A 16,756-nucleotide genomic window follows, 5' to 3' on the forward strand; every position below is an offset into this window, starting at 1 on the left:
CGCGCCAACATTGAAAGCAAGAGTCACCTTGTTGCAAAAAAAAAAAACAGACAAAAACCCCCGTGTAACAAAACTCGACACCAATCGGCACGCGCGCCAACATGCCGTCCAAGACGGGTACAAAGCTGTCCATCCTGGGCATGCTCGATCTGCTCCCCGGCGTCGTCTCAATCGTCGCCGCCGGCCTGCTTGCCGTGCTGACGGGCCTGTTCCGGGGCCAAAAAGACGCGCCCAGCCTGCATCTTCACATTGCCTACGCCGTGCTGCGCAAGGCCACGACCAGACTGACGCCTCTTCAACTGCAGTGAGCCCGGCGTCCCCTCCCTCCGCGCACCCGTACAAGCTTCTCACGCAACCCTCCCAGATTCGTCTCGCCCCTGACCGACGTCGTGTACAAGCAGTATGCGCGCTCCGCCAAGATCAAGCCCGAGACGGTAGCCCTGGGAGCCGGCGCCCACGGCCACTGGCTCGGGAACAAGGACGCGGCCAACGTCCTGGTCTGGTACCACGGTACGTGCCCCTTTCCCCCCTTCCACTTTGAACCGAATGGCTGACGACACGCCCGACATCAAGGCGGCGGCTTCTGCCTGCCCGCCAACCTGGGATACTTCAAGTTCCTGCAGAGCCTGGTGGCATCGTCGCACCGGGCGGGCCAGGAGCTGGCCGTCTTCGTGCTGACCTACTCGCTGGCCCCGGGCGCGGCGTACCCGACGCAGCTCACGCAGGCCGTCGAGGCGCTGCGCTACATCCTCGACGAGACGGGCCGCACGCCGGCGCAGGTTCTCATCGGCGGCGACTCGGCGGGCGGCAACCTCGTCATGGGCGTGCTGTCGCACCTCGCCCACGGGCACCCGGCCATCCGCAGGCTCGAGGTGGCCGAGCCGCTCGCCGGCGCCGTCGGCATCGCGCCCTGGACCCTGATCGGCGAGGACCACGGCGACCGCGACATTTACCACGGCGGCGACCTCATCACGCCCGCCGTCGACGGGCCCTGGTCCCAAGCCTTCCTGGGCGGCGCCGACAAGGACTACTTTACGAGCGCGTCGACGGCGCCCCGGAGCTGGCTCGCCGCCTTCCCCGTCAAGCGAGTCCTGATACTCGGCGGCGGCAACGAGATCCTGCTGCCTGCCATTGAGGAGCTGGCAGACAACCTCAAGGTACGTCAAGTTGTTTTTGCTCGTCGCCAAGCGAACCAGTTCCCTGCGCTGACACGGGCACCAGGCCGCGCTGCCCAACGTGGAGTTGTTTATAGGACACCGCGAAGCTCATGTTGCTCCCGTGTACAACATCTACGTTGGGGACAATACAGAAACACTGCAGGGCAAAAAGATCAAGGCGTGGTTGAGAGAAATATTATAGCTTGCATTGCCAGTGCGCCGGTTGTGATGCACCGTTGTTGCGCGCCCATTTGCGCCATCTCAGTCTATATAATGAAACGAACCCTTCATCACAAATGTAGCCGCCCAGTGAGACTAGCACGTTTCTAAATTTTGAAAGCAACCAGATAGCTCTATATTTTCATTTTCCTCATTTCGCTCACCTCATGCGAGATCCATGGCCTTGCTCCCTCTGATCGCTTCTTTTCTTAGCCTTTTTTTTTTTAGAAAAAAAAAAAGTAGACCAAACTTGTTGCACGGCATCTGGTCAACTGAGCCACGCCAAGGGCGTCAAACCGACCTTAAATCTTACTTGGGGAGAGACGCTTTGCCGGCTGCACGGCTGGTGGCCAGAGCTCCAGACAGGCCGAATTGTGATCCGACGCCGTTGATGCGGTGGACCGAGTTGAGGTTCTTCACGACAAGGATCTGGAAGCACGTGGCACTTCCCTGGCGGGAGGCAATGACGGACCAAGCGAGGAAAAGCTCCCAAATCTGCACCCTTGTCAGTCGCTGCATCGGAGGATTAAAAAAAAATTGGGCAAGGGGTCAACATACTCTGTACCAGCGCTGGCCGTACTTGGCCGTGATGGCATCGCCGTTTCCTACCCAGTTGCGGTACCAACGCCAGAGAGTGGCGGAATAGTGCACGCCGACGGTATCCACGCTGTATTTTTTGGTCAGTTTATGTTTGCCTCCCATGTTTGCCGACAAAGACGGGCGTCACGAACCTCTTGACCTCGAAGCCAGCGCTCTCGAGCGACCGGACGTAATTCCACAGGGGTGTCGAAGCATCGGCGCCTCGGAAGATGTACTTGTTGAGGAACAGGCCCCAGATGAAATCCTCGTACTGCCAGGCCTGTCGGAGACCAGACAGCTGAACGTACATGGCGCCGTCGTCCTCGAGCATGTCGTAGCACTGGCGGAAAAAGGTGGTGAGCTTTCGAACGCCGACGTGCTCGCCCATTTCAAGCTGCGAGATCTTGTTGTACTTTTGCTTGGGGGCGTCCCGGTAGTCCATGCACAGAATCCGGCTCTGCTCCTCGGGAACGCCCGCGTTTCTCAGCACGTCATTGCCCCAGGCGGCGCCATTCTCGGCAATGGTGATGCCGGTAACCTTTGCTCCGTAGTTTACACTGGCAAACTTGGCCAGCGTGCCCCATCCCGACCCAATGTCCAAAAGGGTCTCGCCCTCCTTGAGCTCGAGCTTCTCGCACACAATGGCCATCTTGTTGTCCTGGAGCTCCTCCAGCGTCTCTTCACGCGTCGTGTCCGAGATGATGCCGCTGGTGTAAATCATGCGGGGGCCGAGGAACCAGGCATAGTGATCGTTTCCGGAATCGTAGTTGGGGCGGATCTGCTCCATGTCCTGGTCCTTGGTGTGGAAGAGCACGTCGGGCCCAAAGGTGAGCAAAATGTACTTGAACAGATCCCAGGTGAAGCTGAACTTGGACCAGTCGTGGCGGTACTCGAGCACGTCCAAGACGTCGCCCTTGAAATCAGCCTTGCCATCAATGTACATTTCCGAAAAGGTCTGGATGGGCACTTTGTTGGCTCCGCTCCACTTGGCCTGGTCGGCGGCATCCTTGAAGGTCACGTACGACTCAACGGGGCGGCCAGGCAGCTTGACATGCTCATTGATGCGCGGGCTAAAGTTGGACATGTAGGTCCAGTAGGCAATGAGAATGGGGAAAAGCGTGAGAATGCCAAAGAAGACGGTCGTCTTGAGGCCGCCGCCCACGAAGCGGCTCAGGAAGTAGGGCACGCCCACCAGGAGGACCCCCAGAACAATGTTGGAGAAGCCCTCGCTCCCGGCGCCCTCGGCCGGCAGAGGGGCATTGTGGATGGACGGAGACTTGATTCGCAGTTAGCACAGGGCCATTGAGGTGGTTTCGTGGGCTGGGAGGGAGGGAGTCTGGAAGAAAATTTACGTGAGTGATGGGCACGCCACAATCGACCGCCTCAAAGGCAGACGGCGCCGCCTTGGGCGTCTTGATGTAGGTGATGTCACCCTCCAGGTCCGGCTTGTTCTTCATGGCTGCAGAGTGCGTGAGACGAAGAAGAGGTGCAAAGACAAAAAAAGACCTCGAGCAGCAGTCCGAGGTTGACGTCGAGGTCTGATGAGCCCTGGTACCGACGTTGATGAAAGGAGGTTGAAGCTGGCCCCAGCAAAAATGCCCCCTTGGCTTTGGCAGCGGTTTGCAAGACATTGACAGGCTGGCACCAGGCAACGCACAACAAATTGGTGAGCCCCACTTGCCCATCACCAAGCGAAGCAGCTTTCAGCCTCGCGATTGATGGCCGCGTCTGTGGAGACGGACGGAGAGGTGCGGTGCCATGCCGGATGCTCACGTGACATGGACCACAGCCACCCGCACCGCGGTGTGCGAGGGAATTGGTCGCACATCCCACCGCATCTCCTACCCTAAATACCTTGCATGATTGGCCTCACTTTGCGCAGACGTCGCTCATGGACATTTACATGTCCTCTGGTAGATCCTGTCATGGCCGTCATTTTTGTCGACACTCGTCTTGGCGACTTTTGCAGGGATTCAGTGGCGCTGGAAACGAAATGCCAACGACATGTTGTTGACTGGGTAGGGAAAGCGGAAATGGCCAAGCTTGAAGCCATCAACGGCTGAGGCCCCTCGGGCTGCTGCTGCAGACTCGAGTCTTTATAAGCTTTGACCTCGGCCCGTCAGACTACTGCTGGTACTGGAACCAAGCCTTCAATGCTTCAAGGCCGCCAAATCTGGGCGTTTTGAAGCCACTACATTCTGACCGCTTGGGCTGCCGCTACGCTCAATTGAAAGCTTGAGTTTTTTGGCCGGGTTAATCGAAGCTGCTACAAGGCTAGCTGTAATAGCCATCAAATTTCTCACATCCTTCATTCATTTTGCCCTCCGGGGGTCGCCTGCAGCGGACGGGCTTTCACGATTCACGCGGGTTATGATACATTTGCGCGTGAGTAGCTTCAGCCACCTTTTTATCAATGAGCTGCTGATGACATGTCTTGACCAAATCAGATACTACTTGGGGACGGCCTCATGTGAGCAAGCAAGCGGCAACAACCAACTTACGCTAGCCAAGTTCATGGCAAGGCACTCAAAAAGCTACCAGTGACCCCTTGTCCCCGGCATCCGTTGCCTCTGCCGAGGGGCAAATCCAAAACAGCTACGACAGTGATCGGCAGAAAAAAAACATGCTAGCCCAGTCCATGTAACTTGGGCAGCTGAGCTGCGTGACGAAAGGAAAAACCGCCACAACTACCAACACAGCAACAAACACTGCCGACGGCTACAAACCGGGCATTTATTGTTTCAAACTTGTGCTACAATCTGCCCACTGCAGGCTCCACACGGCCCGGCCAGTTCGAGTGCACAGATGTATTGCCGCAGCTCACAAATCATGTCCTTTGCGTGCCTTGGGCGGATTCCTGGGACATAGCCAGGGTTGAATCGCGAGAATAAGTGATTCTATTATTTTGGCTTCGACAAGCCTCTATGTGGCAACTAGCAAAAAGGGAAAAAAACACGTGGTATACTGTGGAATTAATTACACAAGTCTCCAGGACTCGGATGACATGTCCGGCAGCCTCTACAGAGCCAGAGCGAGCCACGCAGCGCCTCCCAGGACGCACCCACCAAGGCCGAAACTGAACCTGTCTGCTGCAGCCGTAACGACTGGAGGCGAAGTCGGTCTCGTACAGTCGATTCCGGTGCCATTTACAATGGGGCACGGCATTCCTTGCGACGGGGTCGTCGTGACACCTGGTTTGGGTGGACTTGCACTGCAGTCGCCTTCACCGCCAGTACAACCTGGAGGGACACCCGGGGTAGTGGGCTCGGGCTGAGGCTTGGTCTGGGTGCAATCGTCGCCGCTTCCCGGAGTACACGGTGTGGGAGGCACTCCGGTGTTTGTTGGAACGGGCGGGTTGGGGAAGCAGGAGCACACTGAGCTGACGCCCATGCTGACAGACGTGGCAGACTCGGGCGGACAGGCAGTCGAGACACATTGTTGCACAAGCATGGACAACTGTTCCTGCGAGCCGGGCTTGCAGAAGCACCCAAAGTCCTTATCACTGCATCCGACCTGGGAGCCAGCCGAGGAGAAGCAGCCGGTGGCGCATGGGGGAATGGCAGTGGTGACGTCGATGCATTCTGTGATGGTCGGTGTGATCGGCGGTGCAGTGGTTGGTGTGGGTGGCGGCAACGTGACCGGGGGAGGGCTGTTATTGGGTGTTGTCTTGGTGATGAAGCTGCTCTCTGGGCCTTTGGGAGGCGTCGTATCCGGAGGAGGAGATGTCTCGTTGGGAGGTGTTGTTCCCGGGGTGGTCTCGTTGGGAGGTGTAGTTCCTGGAGGAGGAGAGGTTTCCTTGGGAGGCGTTCCCGGGGTAGCGGGTGTGGTCTCCTTGGGTGGTGTTGGGGGAGATGTCTCTTCAGGCGGTGTTGTTCCCGGAGGAGGGCTCGTCTCTGTCTCGGGAGTTGTAGCCGGGGGGGGAGGAGTTTCCTTGGGAGGCGTTGTTTCCGGGGTAGGGGTAGTTTCTGTAGGTGGTGCCGGGGGAGAAGTTTCTTTGGGAGGCGTCGTTTCCGGGGTGGGGGTGGTCTCCTTGGGTGGTGTTGTTTCCGGAGGAGGGCTCGTCTTTGTCTCTGGAGGAGTCGTCTTTGTCTCTGGAGGAGTCGTCTTTGTCTCTGGAGGAGTCGGCTTTGTTTCTGGAGGAGTCGTTTTTGTCTCTGGGGGAGTCGTCTTTGTTTCTGGGGGAGGTGTGCTTGGTGATGATGTCTCTGGAGGAGAAGAAGTCGTTGAAGGGGAAGTTTGGGATTCGGGCGGCGGCACAGAAGTTGATGGTGGTGGCTGAGTCTGAGTGGTTTTCTGTGTTTTTGCGGACGCATCACACACTTTAGCTCCCGGCCTCGAGTTGATATTTGCGTCATGGAAAAGGGACTCACCTTGCACTTGTCCTTGAGGAAAAACTCGAGCTTCTTCTTCAAGTGGCTCTCAAGCTTCAGGCCGCCAACAAACCCGGCAATGCTCTCCGCCTTATCCACCAACTTGCACAAGAAGGCAATCTTTTGGGCCTTGAGGCCTAGGAGCCCGCCGGAAGAAATATCTCCAAGGATTTCGTCAAGGCCCAGCGTTCTCTCTTGGAGAATGCCACTATTGGGCGGCTGAAAGTTTCCTTGGACGGCGGCCGAGGCCAGTCCAAGGACCAGGGTGAGAACCAATGGCCGCATTAGGGTGACGCAGGAGGTCGTATTCTGCGTGAATTATACAATGGACTTGGGACTCCTGGGCTCGAGGGCTGTGTTGACAACTTCACACGCCTTGTGTTGCCCTTTTTTTAATTTTTATTTTTATTCTTAATTTTTTTTTTGGACGACTCGACACAGGATCATTTTATAAATGCCCGGACCAGACGCATTCCACAGCAAATTCCCATCTGCAGACATGTATCAAACACCCGCGATTCATCCCCTCGTTTGGTTCGTCTCCGTTGTTCGTCCCGAAGGGATTGTATATACTGGATGAAACTGGGCTTCGCAGCGGACAGAGTTGCACGCAGGCCATGGTGAGACTTTTCGTCTGGGCTAGGGATTCGGGCGATAGAAATCTGGCCATGGCAACTCCATCAAGGAGCACAAGGCACGGTCGGATGCGCCGAGCACAAGCTGAGGATAAAACAGTGGTAGGACTGACGGGCAGATTGATCAAGACTGTGCCAAGTGCGCTAAGAGATCCGTGTCAGGTTCGTGGAGCCGTTCGCTCGACTAGCCAGGAACAGGCGTTCGCACTAGCTGGCGGTTTTTCCTGTTCCTTACCATGCCTGGACGTCCAAGCGTTCGGGACATCGGATATTTCTGCAGGTCGGCCCACTCGCGAACCTTAATCGGCCCAGGAACGGGCGCCCGAGAGCAGTTCGGTGGCGCACAGCGAAGCTATATTTGCAGCTCGGGACCGGGATCTGCCATCGACACCAGATCGCGGGCGCCCGGTCACGAGCGATGGCCCAGCCCTTGCCATCCTTCCAATCTTACCTAGTGTTTCAGGCCTGGCCATGCGTTGCTGCGAGAGCGCCCTAGGATAATCGGCTTGAAGCGATCGCGGGCTTTGTTTCCTTGGATTTAGACTTTGCGCAGGCATCGGCTCCCAGGGCGGGCTGCTCGACGCCCAATTTGGCAACATGATGGTAAACATGGAGCCAGTCACACCCACCGCATCGACGGCATCCTGGTCCAGCGCCATGAGCTCACCGTCCTCGGCGTCGATGGACTGAGCTGAGATTGTGCAGCTCGAGTCTGTGCGATGACTTCATGGCCGCTATTTTCGACTAGAAGAAAAGATAGCATGCAAACAAGCCTTTTCGCCGTGCTTTTCCAGCATATATATATATTCCCTTGTCGTTGCGTTCTGGTTGTCGGAAACTCATCTGTATAATTCACATTTGCCAACACGGCACATTCCTCTCGCTTCCATCCCCCCCCCGAACCTTGCTACATTCGTTTCATTAGATAGTTCGCCATGGTGCGGTCTCTGATCGTGGCCGCGCTAGCCGCTGGCTTCGCCAATGTGGCTTTGGCACACAACATTGAGGTGCCCCCTTGCGGCCAGGAATGCAAAACGCTTGAATACGTTGGCTGTGTCAAAGATGGCAGCCCCTCGGCTCTCATCATGCGATCGAACCAAGATCAGGGCCAGATGACGGTTGAGAAGTGCGGTGCCGTCTGTAAGGGTGTGTTTGGCCTCTATGCTTCCCCGACAGTTCGTGTCACAGGCACGAAACGCTTACATGTTTTGCACTAGGAAATGGTTTCCGATACGCTGGCCTCAAGTACTATGGCATCTGCTTCTGTGGCAACACCCTGGGCGGCTCGCCCGCAGACGAGGGCTCATGCTCGTATCCCTGCAGTGGAAACAACGCTCAAAAGTGTGGAGGAGACTCGACGCTGTCCGTCTGGGAGGACAAGACCTACCCCAAGAAGCCCGAGGAGGTCTCTGGTGATGATTACAAGGCTATTGGCTGCTACACTGACGACACGAACAAGGGAAGGACCCTGTCCTGGCCCGTCAACGTCGACTCGGCTTCCATCACACCCTCGTCATGTATCGCTGCCTGCAAGGCCAACGGATTTGCCTATGCCGGAACCGAGTTTGGAGGTAGGGCCCCATCGTTCGAAACAAGCTTAAAAACATCTTTTCTATCTCACGTGCTAACATTCTACATCAGGTGAATGCTGGTGCGGCTCTTTCCTGAACCCGGCCACCCAGGCTGTCGATGCCTCGCAGTGCAACATCCCTTGCCACGGAGACAGCTCTGTATCTTGCGGCGGCCGCGGTCGTTTGACCGTGTACGAGGCCAAGGTGCTCATTTCTACGGAGCCTTGCATCCCCGTGCCGCCCCCCATTTCTACTTCGGTCGCACCGCCTGCCTCTACCGCCGGCCCTGGCACATCTGCAGCATCGTCCGCCCCAGGCTCGTCCGGCGCTCCCGGATCAAGCGTGCCCGCTTCCAGCAATTCCGGTGTACCTACTCTTCCCGGAACAGGTGTTCCGTCTGAGTGCTCTGCCCCGCCTACTGTCACTGTCACCGTGACGCCGTCTTCCACTGGGCCTGTGCCTACCGGGCCTGCTTCATCGGGTCCCGAGTCTAGCGGTCCGGGTTCGACTGGTCCTGGCTCGACTGGTCCGGGTTCGACTGGACCAGAGTCCAGCGGCCCAGCCTCTACCGGTCCCCAGTCCTCCGGCCCTGAGACCACTGGCCCAGCTTCGACTGGCCCGGTTCCCACCACTACGCCAGCTACTTGCACAACCGTCGTGACCGGCAGTGACTGTGGACCTGCTGCCACTACAGCTCCTAACCAGTCAACTGGCCCCTACACCTCTGGCCCAGTTCTTCCCAGCGGCGTGGTCACATGCACAAAGACGTTGACTGGTAGCGATTGCCCGCCTGCTCCTACCGGAACTGGTCCTGTGCCTACCGGTCCCGAGACCACTGGCCCTCAGCCTTCTGGCCCCGAGACCACTGGTCCTCAGCCTTCTGGCCCTGAGACCACTGGACCTCAGCCCTCCGGCCCTGAAACTACTGGTCCCCAGCCTTCCGGCCCTGAGACTACTGGTCCTCAGCCCTCCGGTCCCGAGACTACTGGTCCTCAGCCCTCCGGCCCCGAGACCACTGGTCCTCAGCCTTCCGGACCTGAGACCACTGGACCTCAGCCCTCCGGCCCCGAGACTACTGGTCCTCAGCCTTCCGGCCCTGAGACCACTGGCCCTGTCCCTACTGGTCCCCAGACTACCGGCCCTCAGCCTTCGGGCCCTGAGACCACTGGACCTCAGCCTTCCGGTCCTGAGACTACCGGTCCTCAGCCTTCCGGCCCTGAGACTACCGGCCCTCAGCCCTCTGGCCCTGAGACTACCGGCCCCCAGCCTTCCGGCCCTGAGACTACTGGTCCTCAGCCCTCCGGCCCTGAGACTACTGGCCCCGTCCCTACTGGCCCCCAGACTACTGGTCCCCAGACTACCGGCCCCCAGCCTTCCGGCCCTGAAACCACCGGTCCCCAGCCTTCCGGCCCTGAGACTACCGGCCCTCAGCCTTCCGGCCCCGAGACCACCGGCCCGCAGCCTTCCGGCCCCGAGACCACTGGCCCGCAACCCTCTGGCCCCGAGACCACCGGCCCGCAGCCCTCTGGCCCTGAGACTACTGGCCCCGTCCCTACTGGTCCCCAGACTACTGGCCCTGTCCCTACCACCACGCCTGCTACTTGCACAACTGTGCTAACTGGCAGCGACTGCGGACCTGCTCCCACTACCGCGCCTGGCCAGTCTACTGGAATGGGATCTTCCCCGTCGGGCCCGGCTCCTACAGGCCCAGCTCTTACCAGCACGGTTATTACCTGCACCAAGACATTGACTGGCAGCCAGTGCCCACCTGCTCCTACTACCACGCCCAACCAGTCTACTGGACCCTCGACTACCGGCCCTGCTCCCACCACAACACCAGAGACTACCGGCCCTGAGACTACTGGTCCTCCCGAGACCACTGGCCCAGAAACCACCGGCCCTCCCGAGACTACTGGCCCTGAGACTACTGGTCCTCCCGAGACTACTGGTCCAGAAACCACTGGTCCCCCTGAGACTACTGGCCCTGTTCCTACCACAACGCCAGAGACTACCGGCCCTGAGACTACTGGTCCTCCCGAGACCACTGGCCCTGAGACTACTGGTCCCCCCGAGACCACTGGCCCTGAGACCACTGGTCCTCCTGAGACTACTGGCCCTGAGACCACTGGTCCCCCCGAGACTACCGGTCCTGAGACTACTGGTCCTCCCGAGACTACCGGTCCTGAGACTACTGGTCCTCCCGAGACTACCGGTCCTGAGACTACTGGTCCTCCCGAGACTACCGGTCCTGAGACTACTGGTCCTCCCGAGACTACCGGTCCTGAGACTACTGGTCCTCCCGAGACTACTGGCCCAGAAACCACTGGTCCTCCTGAGACTACCGGACCCCAGACTACTGGCCCAGTTCCTACTACCACGCCTACTATTTGCACAACCGTCGTAACTGGTAGCGACTGTGGACCTGTCCCTACAGCTCCTGGCCAGTCCACTGGACCTAATCCTACCGGCCCGGCTCCTAGCATCATTACATGCACAAAGACTTTGACTGGTAGCCAATGTCCTCCCACACCTACCACCACACCTGGACAGTCCACCACACCTGAGACCACTGGTCCGGCTCCCACGACCACTCCCAACCAGTCTACAGGCCCGGTTCCTACCACCACGCCTGTGACGACATGTACAACCGTGTTGACTGGTAGCCAGTGCACACCCGCTCCCACCATGCCTGGCGAGTCTACCGGACCTGTTCCCACGGGCCCTGCCACGATTATCACGTGTACCAGCACATTGACTGGTAGCCAGTGTCCTCCTAAACCCACGACCACGCCTGGACAGTCAACCACACCTGAGACCACTGGTCCGGCTCCCACGACCACTCCTAACCAGTCTACAGGCCCGGTTCCTACCACCACGCCTGGCCAGTCTACCACGCCCGAGACCACTGGTCCAGTTCCCACTACCTCGCCTGTCACTACATGCACAACTGTCATAACTGGTAGCCAGTGCACACCTTCTGCTACCATGCCTGGCGAGTCTACTGGACCTGTTCCCACGGGCCCAGCCACTTGCACAAGCACATTGACTGGTACCCAGTGCACGCCTACTCCCACAGGTCCCGTGTCCACGGTCCCCGAGTCTTCAACTCCCGCCACCACGGTTCCCGCATCGTCCACTCCTGCTACCACGGTACCAGAGACCACCGGTCCTGTTCCTACCACGTGTACAAGCGTATTCACTGGTAGCCAGTGTGTACCTTCTGCTACCTTGCCTGGTGAGTCTACCGGACCTGTTCCCACGGGCCCGGCCACTTGCACAAGCACCTTTACTGGTACTCAGTGCACACCTACTTCCACAGGTCCCGTGTCCACGGTTCCCGAGTCATCGACTCCTGCTACCTCGGTTCCCGAGTCGTCAACTCCCGTTACCACGGTTCCTGCATCGTCTACTCCCGCTACCACGGTGCCAGAGACTACCGGCCCTGTTCCTACCACGTGTACAAGCGTATTCACCGGTAGCCAGTGCACACCTTCTGCTACCATGCCTGGTCAGTCCAGCGGACCTGTTCCCACGGGCCCGGCTACTTGCACAAGCACCTTCACTGGTACCCAGTGTACTCCTGCTCCTACTACCACTCCTGCTACCTCTGTTCCCGGGTCGTCGACTCCCGTTACCACGGTCCCTGAGTCTTCAACTCCCGCGACTTCAGTTCCCGAGTCATCGACTCCCGTTACTACCGTCCCTGAGTCTTCAACTCCCGCTACCACGGTGCCCCAGACGACTGGCCCTGTCCCGACCACATGCACAAGTGTATTTACTGGTAGCCAGTGTACTCCCGTGCCTACTACCCCTGGACAGCCAACCGGACCTAGTCCCACCGGACCTATTCCAACTGGACCGGTCACATGCACGAGCACCTTTACTGGTAGCCAGTGCACTCCTACTCCTACCACTCCCGTCACGACTGTGCCCGAGTCTTCCACTCCTGTCACGACTGTGCCCGAGTCTTCCACTCCTGTCACGACTGTGCCCGAGTCTTCCACTCCTGTCACGACTGTGCCCGAGTCTTCCACTCCTGTCACGACTGTGCCCGAGTCTTCCACTCCCGTCACCTCGGTCCCCGAGTCGTCGACCCCCGTCACAACTGTGCCCGAGTCCTCGACTCCTGTCACCACGGTTCCTGAGACTACAACTCCCGTCACCACGATCCCTACCATTCCCGCTACTACGGTTCCAGAGACTACTACTCCTGTCTCCACGGTCCCAGTAACCACCCCAACTACACCGGTCCCGATTACATCGACGCCAACTACACCAACCACGGGCTTCAGCACCACGACGCTCTGCACAACCACCGCCACTACGACTCCGGACTGCGAGTACCAGATTGGAGACTGGTGCGCTCCCCCGGTGCCAGACTGGCACGACAAGCTTGGCTGCATCAAGTCGGCCGCCGTGTGCAAGCTGCAGTGGGCTTCCTGCTTCAAGAAGGCCGGTCTCACCGGCGCCATCGGCTGCTTCAAGTACGTCGAGTTCTGCAAGTCCATCGAGCTCTCCTGTCTCAAGTGCGTCCTCGGCAAGTGCGACAAGAGCGACTGCAAGCCACCGACCGTGTCCGTCACCACCATCGTCACTCCTTGCGAGCCGACGGCGACCAACCCGCCGACACCACCGCCCACCGTCTGCCCCCCCAAGCCGACCAACATCTGCAAGGACACTGGCTCCATCTGCGGCGTCCCGCTGCCCATTGTCAGCTGCAACGACGACAAGAGTCAGTTTGCCGCCGCGCCCTTCAAGCTTTACAACGACGCGGATACCAGCAAGTGCCCGATCTTCCCGCACCCAGAGGTTCCCAACGCTTGCGCCGAGGCCTGCAAGGAACAGTACGACCAGTGCACCAAGACCAGCCTCTGGAGCTGCCACGGATTGAAGCGCTCCGAGTCTGCCTTTGAGGATGACTTTGTCGCCCCGACCGCCAACGAGGGGCCTCACCGTCGCACGCTCGGCCTTCTTACGCAGCTCAAGTGCAAGAAGCAGTACTCTGCTTGCGTGGCCGCCAACAAGTACATCGACACGTCCAACCACTGCAGTTCTTGGGAAGGATGCTACTAGAGAAGGGGTTTTTGCATATCTTGGTCATGAGGCATCATAATATTGGTTTTTCATATGGTTTATAAACACAGCCCCGAGTGGGTTGAAAGTATTTCAAAAGATACATAATTGTTTCTTTTTATTTTTTTTCTTTCTACTTGTATGTAAATGTTAGTGTAGACAATTCATCAGCTTTGCGTTTTAAATTTCAGTTCCAAGAGTGTGACCTTGTGTGTTGATAATGATTGATCCCGCGTCTCGTTTCTATGCAATGTACATGGTGAATACCAAGAAAACGGCTTGTTGGCCTAAACTACTATTTCGGCAGCATGCATACACCCCGTCCCTCACTTGTGCCAGAACTGGACGTCGTTCCAGGTGATGCTCAGATCCCCCGTACCGCTGTTGGTCGCGTACGCGCCAATCTTGTCGTAGAAGCTGCCGCCTGGCGCGTTCTCGTCGCGCAACATTTCCTTGCCATTGACATAGACGCTGAAGCGGTGGTTGTTGGCATTGTGCACCGTGTTGATGCGGACCGTCGCGCCAACCTTGGCGACGCCGTCGGCGATGGTCTTGCCCCCCTCGACATTGTATAGCCGGCCGCCTTGCTCGACACCCATGATGAAGTATGGGCCGCTGTTGCCATTGAAGGTCTGCTTGATGGAAATGCGCGAGCCAGACATGGAGTTGATCTTGAACTCGCCTCCAAACTGGTGAACCCCGGAAGAGTAGTCGTCCTTGTATCTGCGCTCGGCGCGAAGGTGACCATTGGAGCATCCGGATCCGCTGGTGTCGCCATTGGGAGATTTGGGAATGGAAAAGGTGTTGCCGTTTACTCTGCCGCCCGCGCACTGCTGCTGAGAGTAGTCGGGGTGATCTTCCACCCAGTTTCCGCTCTCGACGGGGGTCCCCGCCAGTGCGAGAGAGGCAGCAGAAAGCGCAACAAGAATTGTGTTTACAAGCATGGTGGACGGGTTTGCTGGGTGGTGATGGGAAGAGTGTCTGACATCCTCTCCATCGCTGGAGCCGAGACTCCGTTTTTATAGTTGAGATCATGCAGGCTGGGTACTCTGTACTGAAAGGACAAGTTGATTATTGGTGGAAAAAAAAAGAGAAGAATCTGGGATGACAGTAAGCAAGCTGCATTTCACCCGGGTTCTACAAACTTTGAGGGCAATCCCAATGTAACAGTACGGAGTAGGCCGGCAAAGCTAATCTGGTCCGATCTGAGCCAATCCATTCGCCACTCCCAGTTACAAGATGCCTTCTTTTTTCGTGTTACATCACAAGTCCATCCCGACAACTTGCATCTGGCACTACCGACCTGCTGTTGAGGTCTCACGCGATCACGTGATGACAAACGTCCACGCGTGTGGATGAAAACCCATCCGCATTTTCCTCTTTTCCCGAGAACAATCAAGAACATCGGAATAGAGCATGATTTTGCAATCCTTGCCTTTACACGTAGCCTTTCCATTTACGCAAAGCCAATTTGCGCATCATGTATGCTCCGCCCTTGCCTTGACATCGGATGATGATGATGCCGACTCTTCTGATTCTTCACCGCCGGCGTGCGTGCGAGGCAGTGACTGTGCGACTCTGGGCGGATCCCAAATGCTCTTGGACCTGAAGAAGATTTCGTCAATCTCCTCCAAGGACCGGCCGCTGGTTTCGGGGAAGAAAAAGTACACACTCGGCACAATGGCCGCGTTGAGGACGGCAAACACAATGTAGTACCGGTAGCCGATGGTGTTGAACCCGATGGGCGTCACCTCGGCCAGCAAAAAGTTGAAGATCCAGACGGCGGCCGTCGACACGGCGCTGATGGCCGCCCGGAGCTGCAACGGGGCGACTTCGGTGGCGTAGAGAAAGGTCAGGCCCGCGTATCCAACGGTGAAGATGAACTGGAAGACGAAGAGGCAGACGACGGCCACGACCAGGGCCCCCGTGCTTCCCCCTGCCGACATGGTTCCCGACAAAACGGCCATGCACACGGCCATGCCCGCCGCGCTCGACAGCATGAGGACGCGCCGTCCCAGCCGGTCAATGGTGAAGAAGGCGAGGGAGCCGCCAAAGGGCTGCGTCAGGCACATGGCGGCGGCGAGAATGCGCGACTTGACCGGGCTCAGCCCGAGATACTGCTCAAAGATGGTGGTGGCGTACATGGAGATGAGGTTGATGCCGCACATTTGCTGAAACATTTGTCCCGCGGCCGCCAGCACGGTCCGGTGCAACATGCGCTGGGGCCCGTTGCTGAGCATCGCCTTCCAGGACAGCGTGCCGCAGACGGACAGGGAGAGCTCAATGTCGCGAATATCCTGGGTGATGCGGTCGTCGTCCGGGGCCGTGTCGTTGAGCGCCGCGAGGACCTGCCTTGCCTCGCCCTGCCGGCCCTGCTTGACCAGCCACCGGGGCGACTCTGGGAGGACGCAGACAAAGACCATCATTGCCAGCAAAAGGGCCGCCTGGACGCCGAGGGGGAAGCGCCAGGAGATGGAGCTCGTCTTGACAAAGTAGAAGCCAAGGTCGATCCACAGGGCCGCCGAGGCGCCGGCGCCGAGGAAGATGCCGTCCGTGACGACGTGGGCGCCGCGCCTGGCCGGCTTGGACATTTCCGACTGCCACACCGGCACCGTGGCCAGATATCCGCCGGTGCCGACGCCCAGAACCACTCTTGCGACGACCAGCTGGGCCAGGCTGAACGACGAGGCCATGAGTGCGGCGCCGGCCACGGTGATGCCGGAGGCCAGGAATATGACGCGTCGGCGGCCCAGCTTGTCCCCGAGGTATATGCAGGACAGCGACCCGAACACGCCACCGACGGTGAAGAGGGCGACGACAGTTCCTGCCGCCGAGTGTTATTCTTGTCACGTTTGCCTTTTTTTCAGAGGGTTTGCGTGGGCGCGAGAGAGGAAAAGTATACCCTGGATGGTGGCGTTGTCATGCTGCTCATCCCCCACGGTGTTGATGGTGTCCAGCTGGGGAAACGTCTTTACAAACGAGTCGAGCGTCAACAACCCGCCCGCAACACTCAGGTTGTATCCGTAGCAAAAGAATGCCGGGCAAACAACAAGCCAGATGATGGCCCGACTCAGAGAGGAGCCGCGTAGGCCGAGATGGGGAGCCATTGGGTCTTGCCGCGGCGGTTAGCATTCGCAGTTTTGATGGGGATG

General features: G+C 58.4%; 6 protein-coding genes across 6 annotated transcripts; 2 read left to right on the plus strand and 4 right to left on the minus strand.

Annotated features, from left to right (window-relative positions):
* Positions 1-101: 101 nt before the first annotated feature.
* G6M90_00g050910 (uncharacterized protein) lies at positions 102-1,359 on the plus strand (the record flags this gene model as incomplete). The annotated part of the gene is made up of 4 exons (XM_014689705.2): positions 102-304; positions 365-510; positions 574-1,157; positions 1,222-1,359. The coding sequence occupies 4 exons, from the start codon at positions 102-104 to the stop codon at positions 1,357-1,359; spliced, it is 1,071 nt and encodes a 356-aa protein (XP_014545191.2).
* A 326-nt stretch (positions 1,360-1,685) lies between these two features.
* MT1 (Sphingolipid C9-methyltransferase 1) lies at positions 1,686-3,412 on the minus strand (the record flags this gene model as incomplete). Its single annotated transcript, XM_014689706.1, has 4 exons — positions 1,686-1,871; positions 1,935-2,043; positions 2,108-3,231; positions 3,308-3,412. The coding sequence occupies 4 exons, from the start codon at positions 3,410-3,412 to the stop codon at positions 1,686-1,688; spliced, it is 1,524 nt and encodes a 507-aa protein (XP_014545192.1).
* Positions 3,413-4,973: 1,561 nt separating this feature from the next.
* Positions 4,974-6,610, minus strand: G6M90_00g050930 (uncharacterized protein; the record flags this gene model as incomplete). The annotated part of the gene is made up of 2 exons (XM_014689707.1): positions 4,974-6,248; positions 6,326-6,610. 2 exons carry the CDS (start codon positions 6,608-6,610, stop codon positions 4,974-4,976), a joined length of 1,560 nt encoding a protein of 519 aa, XP_014545193.1.
* Positions 6,611-7,895: 1,285 nt separating this feature from the next.
* G6M90_00g050940 (uncharacterized protein) lies at positions 7,896-13,604 on the plus strand (the record flags this gene model as incomplete). The annotated part of the gene is made up of 3 exons (XM_014689708.2): positions 7,896-8,106; positions 8,178-8,531; positions 8,602-13,604. The coding sequence occupies 3 exons, from the start codon at positions 7,896-7,898 to the stop codon at positions 13,602-13,604; spliced, it is 5,568 nt and encodes a 1,855-aa protein (XP_014545194.2).
* A 326-nt stretch (positions 13,605-13,930) lies between these two features.
* On the minus strand, positions 13,931-14,548 carry G6M90_00g050950 (uncharacterized protein; the record flags this gene model as incomplete). Its single annotated transcript, XM_014689709.1, has 1 exon — positions 13,931-14,548. The coding sequence occupies one exon, from the start codon at positions 14,546-14,548 to the stop codon at positions 13,931-13,933; it is 618 nt and encodes a 205-aa protein (XP_014545195.1).
* A 534-nt stretch (positions 14,549-15,082) lies between these two features.
* Positions 15,083-16,711, minus strand: STL1_1 (Sugar transporter STL1; the record flags this gene model as incomplete). The annotated part of the gene is made up of 2 exons (XM_014689710.1): positions 15,083-16,428; positions 16,507-16,711. The coding sequence occupies 2 exons, from the start codon at positions 16,709-16,711 to the stop codon at positions 15,083-15,085; spliced, it is 1,551 nt and encodes a 516-aa protein (XP_014545196.1).
* Between the last annotated feature and the right edge of the window lie 45 nt (positions 16,712-16,756).

The sequence above is a fragment of the Metarhizium brunneum genome, chromosome 2 (assembly GCF_013426205.1).
Source record: "Metarhizium brunneum chromosome 2, complete sequence".
Taxonomy (NCBI): domain Eukaryota; kingdom Fungi; phylum Ascomycota; class Sordariomycetes; order Hypocreales; family Clavicipitaceae; genus Metarhizium; species Metarhizium brunneum.